This window comes from Polypterus senegalus, chromosome 11 (assembly GCF_016835505.1).
Source record: "Polypterus senegalus isolate Bchr_013 chromosome 11, ASM1683550v1, whole genome shotgun sequence".
Lineage (NCBI taxonomy): Eukaryota > Metazoa > Chordata > Cladistia > Polypteriformes > Polypteridae > Polypterus > Polypterus senegalus.
The window spans coordinates 122,709,207-122,721,305 of NC_053164.1; the positions used below are offsets into that span (position 1 = coordinate 122,709,207).

At 37.0% G+C, this 12,099-nt stretch overlaps 1 protein-coding gene across 2 annotated transcripts in view; it reads right to left on the bottom strand.

Moving 5' to 3' along the window:
* LOC120539487 (lysyl oxidase homolog 2-like) overlaps nt 1-12,099 on the bottom strand; it is a 140,588-nt gene that overhangs the window by 66,540 nt on the left and 61,949 nt on the right. For both annotated transcript variants that reach the window (XM_039769593.1, XM_039769592.1), the window contains one exon: nt 2,789-2,933. In XM_039769593.1, the coding sequence (XP_039625527.1) occupies nt 2,789-2,933 (145 nt within the window). The remainder of the gene's footprint in view (nt 1-2,788; nt 2,934-12,099) is intronic.

Here is a 12,099-nt window from a genome sequence, read left to right on the forward strand (position 1 = left end):
ATTCATCTAGTTTGCATTTATACATGCGTATAAAAGTATTTTAGTTTGTACTAGGAATACTAGATGCTATGGTATATGAGATGTAAGTCAAGACAGTTTCAAATGTAATCATCTACAGAATATAACAAGTCCAGACAGAGCTTAAAATGAAACAAAACCAAGAGTTTAAGTCATATTTTTTACATATGTGAATAAATTGTGTTTTTAAAACTAGGTGCAACGTTTCAGCTGTTTTTATCTTCACTGGAAGAAAAACTTTATTTTTTGTTATATGGATAAAAAACAAAAGTTTTATTTTCCAATACTTGAATACTTTTGTTTTTCACCATGCAATAAAAAAAATAACAATAAAATTAAGATTGTTTAACTTAGTACAATATCAAAATATTAAAAAACATACTTCACCGTCCATGTAATGAAAGTACACAAAGGCTATTTAGCGAGTACAATTTTATCTTTTATATCTGCCAATGAAGATTTATTACTTTACAGTACTGTTTTTTTAAAGCTTTGCAGTATTCTGCATTCTATTCTGAAAATTAAACATTCAAAATATAAAAGTTACAAAAAAAATGCCCCAAAAAATGTAAACAGATAAAACAGGTTTACGTCCAACAGGCAGCCCCTGAAACACCTTTTAGTTTTATTTAGGAAATAAGCATGAAAGGAATTCTGCAAAAGATGTGCATGTATTTTGTGGGAGTCTAAGATTCTCCCTGTACTGCAACAGAAGGTGACCTGACCTGAGAGAATGTACAATGGACACACAAACAAGAGACTTAGACAAAGTAAAAGAGTGACTCCAGTCATTCGACTATTATTCATTATATTTATACTCCTTTTCCAGGAATGCCCCCATATGATATTGTTAGAATGTCCTAGACACAACGCAACTCTAAAGAAGCAGTCAGTCCTGGAGCAAAATTCCACTTATTCATTAGTATCAGATGGAATAATGGTCTACCCTGGGTGATGTATTTGAATTTTAATATTACATTGTTCCATCTGTTGGCATGGATGGAGTGAGAAAGAGAATCTGCAAGAGCACCAAAACATGACTGTGCCACCACAGAAGAAAAAATAACAATATAGAGTTGGTGTTTACAGGGGGGAAGTTACAGCTCAGTCTAATACTGGTAAGAACCACTTTGTGTGGGTCCTTGTTTATTCATTGGGTGCTATGGAAATGGCCAGGTGCTTCTGAATTGCTGGCCTGAGAAAAGAGTGCAGCTACACTGTTATGTGTAATGTTTTGTGCTCAAAACATTCTTGCTTCAGGATCTACTTTCTTTTTACAAATTACTTTAGCAATATTTAACAATGCAAAGAATACTGAACTTTTTGTAGCTCATCACTGACTTGAATTGATTAGCCTTGATTTTCAAAAAGCAAACCAGAAGTGCACAGGCAAAATAAAATTATGATATTGCTTATTTTTCCTGCCAGACATAAGTTAGATAACTTATTTCAAATGGTGTTACGGCAGCTGATAAGCCCCTCGGACACCATTATTATCAGTGGAGGAATTCAGGATACTAGACAGAAAAACATCCTCTGACATGATAAAAATCAATTTCTGCTAATTCATACTGATTCAAAGAACAACTAAATACTTCCTAAGTCTGTGACTTCATCCTACTGGGTAAAGATAATCAAAGCTAGACAATATTGTGTCCTATCTTCATGGCATACTGTATATTGGGTGCCAGGAAATGAGTGAAATATCATTTGAACGTTATGGACTATCTGAAAATATCAAATATATCTCTTCAGAGCAACAGTGTAACTTTGAGTAGTTTGGGCCCATAGACAAACAGGTATATTTATTTTTTTACACAGAACAGGAAAACTGTTTCACTATAGTCTAGTCTGATAGCTGCCACAGGCGATGTCTTAAAAAAACCCTCAGACAAATCACAAATGATGTTACTAGGTCCCATCTATATTTACTCCTGCCTCTTCAACCACTCTGAGGTATGAGGTCTCTACTAAATTTCTGCAGCTGCATAACCTCTCCTTAATTTTCATACTAGCAAATAGAATTTTGCAGCTTTCATCCTGTTGGTGGTCCTTCTCACACAGATTCTACTGGCTCACTTGTTGACACTGGAATCAATTTACCACAAGTAATGATGGACTTATAATTTAAAATGGCACATGCCACAAGATATCTAACCCAGTGAAAGTGCTTTCTAGAAAGTCACAGGAAACTTAGAGTGTTTGCTGTTAATCAGGTAGATGACTCCACTCAGACTGTAAGTGCTCCTGTCTACTGGCCATTAAATACATTAAAATAATTTAAAATAAACCTTTTTTAACAACACTATATAATTGTGGTACTCATAATAATGCCAAGCTTTATAAAATTAGGTCTCCTAAAGACTTGAACACTTCTAAAGTAATGTGCAGCTCATTTCAAATGCCGGCTTCCAGTCTTATACAGTAATATGAATTCCTGAACCTCTGCAATAATGTTTCCGGAAGGGATTTATTACATTTAATGAACTACAAAGAAACATTGTAAAGCATGTTATTGATCTTGTTATGCCCTTATAAATGTGCTTTTAATCAGAATAATCTTTAAAAAACAGCTGTAAAATTAAGATTATCTTGGCACAGCCACGTTTTCTTTTATGAAGAATACACAATGTGCCTCATCAACAAACTATGTGCTTCTGTATAGTTTTAACTAGGAATAAAGGAAAAAAACATTCTGGATTTTCAGCAAATTGTACTCAAAATGGCACACAGCTTTTGCTTTTGAGTGGTTTCCATTGCACATTATTACCTTTGCAGTTCAACACCTCTAGGAATGGCATGGAAATATTATTCACAGGTATATCCAAGTGTGTAGAAATGGGTGATCCACAGCCAAGCTCATGGCACCACACAGCTGCCAGGGTGTAATGCTGTGTAGTGTTTTCTATACATATCTGCAAATGATCACATATACAATATATTAGTATAACATTAGTATTCTTGAAGTTGGGGTATTCACTTACAAACCAAGCATCTTTGTAACATTCACAACCTTCCCATCTCCGTTGTAGCTTCTTTTGCAGAATACACTGCACTAACCCATCTCACTTAAAGAGTATAACTGAGTTAAAATTAAAATTTATATAGAAGGGTTGCCCAGCTTTAGCAACACATTTTTTATTTGTAAGAAGTTTGTTATGGAATTGCTTGAACATATTTATAGGGTAACTAGATGTAATTGCTAGACTTCTTAATTTTTTTGTATTCTCCATCTAATTTAAAAAAGCTTTCAGTCCTGTAGTTGAAGTCTGTTTTGCACTTCTTCAATAGCCTCAACATAACTCTCAAACCTCTTCTTTGCAGGTTCCAAAGAAGTGAAATTCTGAAGGAGTAAGATGGGATGTAGGGTGGATCAGGGATAACACTCTTCTCAAGTTTAGTAATTGCTTCCTTTATTCTAAAAACTTGTGGTCTTGATTTGACATTTTATAAGAGGCTGAACTTTCACATTTGCACAACTTTTAGAAGTTTGACTGTCCCAGTAAATGACTGAACTAAGTTTTATAATGTCCACTACCTTCACCCCTTCTGCATTCTCCCAAAAAATGGTCATGACTTCTTCTATTGAAAAGTTAAACTTAGACTTCAATTTCTCAGCAGAAGCAGGATAATAACATTTTATTGACTATGTTTTAGTCTCCTGTTCAGAGTGTTAGATCCATGTTTTACTTTCAAAAATAATCTGTGGCAAAAAAACAACTTTCATTTCTACTTCATAAAGGGAGAACACATTTTAACATGCCTCTATCTGCATAGATTTGCAACTGAAAGATATTTGTTGTGGGACACAACAAACTTTTGAATATCCAACGACATCAATAATGTTGTTCACACTACACTTGGATACTGAGACTTAAATTACAGACTTTCTGGGTGTAATCTGTCACTGTTCTCAGATGAGCTCATGAGGATGAAGCAACACTGGCGAGACTGTTGTAGTTGACCAGCCAAAATGATACAGGCCAATTAGTTCTAATTGCCTGCAATTTATAAAGCCATATACTGTAAATTTCTAAACTGCCAGTGAAGTGTCATTATTGACTCCTTCTTATCTGCATTAAATTTCACAACAATCAGTTGTTTAAAATGCACATTACCATAAGGAGAAATTTTTTGAGCCAAATACATAAAGACTAGGAAACAGACTATTCTATGTTACTCTAAGAAGCAGAATTGTAAGGATTAACCACACAATTAATTGCAGATATTTTCTGAATATTTTGACTAAGATCTTACAACAATTTTTGCACAACCCTTGAAAATGAACATTTTTTTTGTGTCATTTATCATGCATGGTGTATTGCAAATTAATCAAATTGTATTACATTGGCTTATATCTGGTTTTCACAGCAAGGAATGCAAGTCACTAATTTTATCTGTTTTGGAATTGTATTCATTTCAATACTACGTATTGACCAAGTATGAAGAAAAATATTCTAAAATAAATATTTTTCAAATACTATAGAAAAAAAACAAAAACTATGAATAAGTACAGAATGTATGTTCGTTACTGAGATCCATAGTGACAAAGATCTTTAAAATAGCATCAATATCCCAGAAACTACAAGATAAAACAATTATATATCAATTTGGAACTTTGCACAGGACTGAATTGTTTACTTAAGCTTAACATGCTTTTAATTGTCATCAGACAACCTCACTTGCATAAAGACCATAAATATACTCCATGTGTGACAGAATAATATTACATAGTAAGCTGAAAGAAGCACGTATTGAGAAGTTTCCAGGAAAGATAGTTTAGTTGCTGTGATATATTTGGTTCCAGAATTTTACTGCAGGTCAGGAAACATTTCACCTGACATACAGATACTTTCCTTGAGTATGAATCAAACAAATCACCAGGACCACATAATAATTAAGTTTCATAATTAAGCCAATAAGCTTAATTTACATCACAGACTCTACCGCGATAAATGAATTTTCGCGAAGTAGGATTCTTTATTTATAAATCGAATATTTTTACAGTAAGAGCATAGAAAACCTGTTTACGACCTTCTAAATAAGTTTTGTAACATCATTAGAGCCCTCTAGACATGAAATAAAATCCTTTAGTCACCATTACACTCGTATTACCCAACATATTAGACAAAATAAGAGAAAATAACACATATTAGACGTTACAAATATCATATTATTATTGTGCATTTAATTACACACACACACAGTTCTTACACACAACCACTAACCTGAGAAAATAGTGCAACTTGTTCGATGATGAAGCGATGAAGATGAAGAGATGTACAGTGATCCCTCCTCGATCACGGGGGTTGCGTTTATATTGTTATATTTATATTGACACGCTTGGGTTTTGCACAGAAACACAGGAGGTTGTAGAGACAGGGACTTTAAAACACTGCAAACAAACATTTGTCTCTTTTTCAAAAGTTTAAACTGTGCTCCATGACAAGACAGAGATGACAGTTCCGTCTCACAATTAAACGAATGCAAACATATCTTCCTCTTCAAAGGAGTGTGCGTCAGGAGCAGAGAATGTCAGAGAGAGAGAGAGACAGAGAGAGAGAAAAGCAAACAATCAAAAATCAATAGGGCTGTTCGAGCTTTTAAGTATGCGAAGCACCGCCTGACAAAGCGGCTGCAAGAAAGGGAGCAATGTGAAGGTAGTCTTTCAGCATTTTTTAGAGGAGCGTCCGTACCCACTAGGCCAGTATGCGAACAGCCCCTCTGCTTACACCCCCTCCGTTAAGAGCAGAGAATGTCAGAGAGAGTGAGAGAGACTGAGAAAAGCAAACGATTAAAAATTAATACCTGCTGTTTGGGCTTTTAAATATGTGAAGCACCACGCTGGAAGCATATCGTATATCTTTGAGTTTTATTTAATACGTAATACGTCCTCTGATTGGGTAGCTTCTCAGCCATCCGCCAATAGTGTCCCTTGTATGAAATCAACTGGGCAAACCAATAGATGAAGCATGTACCATAAATTAAAAGACCCATTGTCCGCAGAAATCCGTGAACAAGCGAAAAATCCATGATATATATTTAGATATGCTTACATATAAAATCCGCGATGGAGTGAAGCCGTGATAGTCGAAGCGCGATATAGCGAGGGATCACTGTAAATGGAATGAACTGTTAAGGGACAGATTGAACAACACATGGCAAGAACAGGAATTTTACTGAACAGTCAGCATGGATTCAGAAAAGGGAGGTCATGTTTAACCAACATGTCGGAATTCTATGAGGAAGCAACAAAATGATATGAACAAAGTGGAGCATATGAAATTATTTATCTTGACTTTCAGAAAGCATTTGATAAAGTGCCACATGAGAGGTTGAGCATCAAACTAAAACAAGTAGGAGTTCAGGGTGTTGTTGCTTGGGTACAAAGTGGCTCAGATACAACAAGCAGAGGGTTATGGTGCTAGGAACCGTATCAGAAATGTTGGTGTTCCAAAGGGGTCAGTGTTAGGGTTGCTGCTAATTTTAATATTGTATATTTAAATGATTGGGATATGAATATAAGTAACATGCTGGTTAAATTTGCAGATTATACCAAACTCAGTGAATTGTCAGATAATCTAGAATCCATCAAACCATTACAAAGGAACTTGGAAAACGTACAGGCTTGGGCAGATTTGTGGTAGATGAATTTAAGAGGTCTGAAAATCGAAAAAAACGTGTTATGAGAAGGTGATGTAGTGGATTCTACACCATCAACTGGCAGAAAGTGTTCAGAAGCCATTAAGAAAGCTAATAGAATGTTATGTTATATAGCAAAATGCAGAGTACAAGTCCAAAGATTTTATGCTAAAACTTTATAACACCGTTTAGGCCAAACCTGGAGTACTGTGTGCAGTTTTGGTTTCTAGGCTGGAACTGAAAAAAGTCCAGACAAACGTGACTTTGCTGATTCCAGGGCTACAGGGGATGAACTATAGGAAAGATTAAAATAAGGAAAATAGCTGGAAACTTGTTAAGGGTAAACATTTGGATGTTTTTCTTTACACAGAGAGCCACTGACACATGGAATATGCTAAGTAGTGTGGTAGACAGCAGGACATTACAGACTTTGAAAACTAGATGATGTTATTTTGGAAGAATTAAGTGGATAGGACTGGTGACCTTTGTTGAGTTGAATGGCCTGTTCTCATTTAGATTGTTCCAATATTCTAATAAAACGTTCCTGCTTAACCCAAAATAAACGTCTAAAAATAACAGAGCATGGAAGATATTTTTCGTTATCTATTAATGATATGAAACTTTGTGAAATATTCTCTCAAAAAAACTTTTAATTAAATAAATTTATTTTCCCTATATGCAATATTTTAATTTAAAACTGTTACTTTTGATTTAATCACTGGTTCTTTCAGGAGCTAAACTAATTATGGAAAACACACACAGCCCTGATATAATATTTACTTATTTTCTTAAAGCAAACTAAAACAATGTAAAAAATACACTAGATTTTTTATTCTTACTCAAGAGTTAAAATAACTAATTGCTAAGAAAATGAGTTCCTCTCGGTAAAAAAAAGATCAAAATATTCATAGTCCTAATTACTTAAATCACTTTCAATTGTTTAAATATACTGTATTCAACCTTCATTTATTATGGAAGCAGCCAACGATTCCAACAATTTGACAGGAATTATGACCAAGATTAATACAAATTACTTAAAAGCGCCTTAGAATAAATACTTTGTATTCTTATACAAACACAAACACAAACAGAACACATTTTAATTTTTATAAAAGATAAATGTGTGGCTATTCAAAAACACCTGGGGCCTCATGTATAAACGGTGCGTACACACAGAAATGTTGCATAAGAACTTTTCCACGTTCAAATCGCGATGTATAAAACCTACACTTGGTGAAAAGCCACGTACTTTTCCATGGTACCTCATACCTTGTCATATGCAAGTTCTCCGCTGGGTTTTGCAGACTGGCAGCACCCAGCATCAAAGCAGTGCTACTGTTCCTGTGTGGTTGCACCTTATTTTCCTGACGCGGCTTTATAAATACACTGAAACTAACCGCATATTGTTTATTAGTGTAACGCATCTGATTGTAATTAACTTGTAACAATATAATGGTCAAGGGAATAGCCATAGTATTCCAAATACCATAACTGCTTTAGCGTTGTTACTCTAACTGCACCTTCTTTTTTCAGCTGCTCCCGTTAGGAGTTGCTACAGCGGATCATCTTTTTCCATATTACTCTCACTGCACCACTCGGAGTATTTATATCACTGTATCTGAGTGTGAATCACAGCAGCAACTGATCAGAAAGAGAATTATCGGTATACAGCTTCAAGGACATACTGTCTCAGCCATGGCAAAGCATTTCTTGCATGGACCTCGCGGTTCAGAAACAGTTTCATCCCAAGAACTATAAACGCACTCAATCAATTCCGCCTTGTAGAACTGTTTGTACTTATAAGTACAATCACCCCACTGTAAACTTGCACTACAGTTATAATATCTCACAACCTGAGCCACTTTATAAAGCGCGTATTTACATATGATGACGATATCATTTTTAAGGTGAAATGCAGCAAAATATGTTTATTATATTATACAGATAAAACTTTAACTTCATTTAAATCTATACTAATAAAAGGCAAAGCCCTCACTCACTCACTCATCACTAATTCTCCAACTTCCCGTGTAGGTAGAAGGCTGAAATTTGGCAGGCTCATTCCTTAAAGCTTATTTACAAAAGTTGGGCAGGTTTCATTTCGAAATTCCACGCGTAATGGTCATAACTGGAACCTATTTTTCTCCATATACTGTAATGGACGTTAGCCCAATGGCCGTGGGGGGGCGGAGCTGCGTGTGACATCATCACGCCTCCCACGTAATCACGTGAACTGACAATGACCGCAGTACATAGAAAAAAAGGAAGAGCCCCCAAAGAGCGCTGAAAAAAAACGCTGAATACTTTATTCACAAGATAAAAGTTTAATGAGAAGACACGAGGTATAAAAGAGACTTTGGATCACTTTGTAACGGAGTTAAAATTGCTGTAGCGAGAAACTTTTAAGTGCCAGGTCTTAGCTAACATTAAATAACGCCGTGGACATCGCTTGATCGCACGAGATAGTACAGGCACAGCTCAGAAGCTTCGATGCATGTACATGAGCGGCTCACGTGAACTGACTATGAACGCAGTACGCAGAGAAAGCAAGACCTCTAAAGAGCGCGGAGAGTTTTGCTCACGTCTGCAAGAAGTGGTGTTTCCTGCACTGCAAAGATACTACAAAAGTCGGGCAGCCGGCACACGCGCGCGTGCGTAGCTGTGCCGGCCTTTGAGACGCTGTGCTTCTGCTTTAAGTGAAAGTAAACACTTTTAATTTTTTTCCCCCTTCTCATGAGCTATAGCCCAGACAACTGTAAACATTTCTAGACCGTGGCAAACTAATATTAAGGCGCTTCGCACTTTCTTTTACACGTATACGATTATGAGGTCGTCAGGTCGGATTATGAAGACACGCACAGGAGTGTAGGACCAACAGTGCCATCACAGCCGATTAATGGCAGGGACGTCTCACCAGTCTACACAAGACCCACCGCGGCCGTTCCCAAAAGGCGCTCATATCGTCAGCGAAGACATCTCTCTACACTATATAAAAGAAAAAGGCAACTTTCCTTTCTTTACACCTTTTTTCCTTTTATCCCAAACCAAAGCCTTTCTCTCTTAACACTGCAGAGGACACAAAACTAATTTTCTTTAATTGCTGGTAATGTCGGTAAGGCACATTACCAGAGGCAGAAATTTGGATGTTCACATAGAAAATGAAATTTCTATACCACAGCCGTCATGTAGCGCCTTTCAAAAGGGATCTACTACTGAGAGATCATCCATATACATTTTGTTTGCTGTTAGTACTGCTCACCTGTTGTGTTACACCGTCTTTAAAATGTAGTTTACCAGAAACCACTCTAGTAATGCTCAATGTAGCTTTACTTCTTAAAACGTTAATGTTTTACTGTTTAATAACTTATAGACTACATTTTATTAATTTTCCCTTGCACTCAGTGACCAAAGCTATACACACACATATAGACACATACATATATATATACACATATATATACCTGTGTGTATGTATGTATGTGTGTATATATATATATATATATATATATTTATATACACACACACACACACACACACACACCTATGTACATTATATATACACACACATACATACATACATACACACACACACATATATAATTTGTGTGTGTGTATGTATATATTTATATATATATATATTGTGGAGGATGGCCGGCCGTTTATCCCGGCCAATACCCCCAAGCCGCCAGGTGGAGCCCTCCTTGCAGCATGGAGGTCCCTAGAAGACCAGCAGGGCATCATGGACAATGGAGTTTTTATGCACCGCCCTGCTGGATGCCATGGGGGCCACAAGAGGGAGCTGCAGGGAGGACCGAAGATTTCTTAGCGCGCTATGACCGGAAGATCATCATAGGAAAAGAGGCGGGCTTCGGGTTGAAAAAAGAACTTTTACCTGACCCGGAAGTGATTGAGAATCACATGGACTGGGGATTGGGAACACTTCCGGGTCAGGAGATATAAAAGGACTGTGAGAGCTTCCAGACGGCAAGCTGAGCTGGGTGGACGGGTGGCAACGCGTCTGGGAGCTGGAGGATTGTTTATTGTTAGTGATTTGTGATTTATGAGTATAGTGGTGGAGAGTGTGCTTTGTGCACTATGGCAATTGAATAAAGTCAGAATTTGGACTTTTATCTGGTGTCTGGAGTCGTGGACAGGGGTTCAAGGGAGTGAGAGTTCCCCAGTATCTACCACATATATATATATATATATATATATATATATATATATATATATATATATATATATACTAATAAAAGGCAAAGCCCTCACTCACTCACTCACTCACTGACTCACTCACTCACTGACTCATCACTAATTCTCCAACTTCCCGTGTGGGTGGAAGGCTGAAATTTGGCAGGTTCATTCCTTACAGCTTCCTTACAAAAGTTGGGCAGGTTTTATATCGAAATTCTACGCGTAATGGTCATAACTGGAAGCAGTTTTCTCCATTTACTGTAATGGAGATGAGCTTCAACGCGTGGGCGGAGTTTCGTGTGACATCATCACGCCTCCCACGTAATCACGCAGTACATAGAAAACCAGGAAGACCTCAAAAAGCGCCAAGAAAACATGCATTATATAATTGAGAAGGCAGCGAAACAATAAGAAGCGGCGAGTGACATATACAACCATATTCATGAGTTCTGCTACTGGAAACAAAGCACGATGTAAACCTACACTTTAAATTAAGTTCATAGACAGGCTGCCGCTGGCGTTTGTAATTTAGTGCCTGCCCATATAAGGCCGTCCGTCAGCGGCAATCCAATAGCAAACTGCCACGGGTAAATATTCACGGGTGAAGGACTGTGCTTATGGAGAGGAAGATGAGATGGTCAGGGTGGTGTTTGACACAAACTCAGCGAAACTGCGAGAGAAAGTTTTAAGTGCCAGGACTAAGGTAACATTAAATACAGCCATGGACATAGCGAGATGGCACCAGCACAGCTGGGAACCTTCGATGCATGTACACCGAGGCTCACGTGAACTGGCGCAGTGCACAGATAAAAGCAACAGTTCCAAAAGCTGAACAAAACCGAATTACACAATTGAAAAGGCAGCAAAAGATATAAAGCGTCTGATACATACAAGCATATTCATAAATCCAACTACTGCGGAAACAAAGCACACGTTGGAAAAAGTCAATGTTCCGCTAAAGGAAGACAGTGTAAAAAAACCCGTGCATGCAGTGTGTCAGGTCTCAGATAAAGAAGAAGACGAGCTGTTTATTGATGCAGTAAGAAACGAATCGATGAATGAAACCTGTCATCTTTACAGCGATTGACAAACACGGAATGTAACTTGAACACAACACATCCTACAAATACGAACCTGATTGAAAGAAATAATGATAATCAAATCCTTGATGACAGCAACACTCAGTAACACTCACAAAACAAATACTGTATATTGACAGTCATGTTACGTTATTTTTAAAATGTT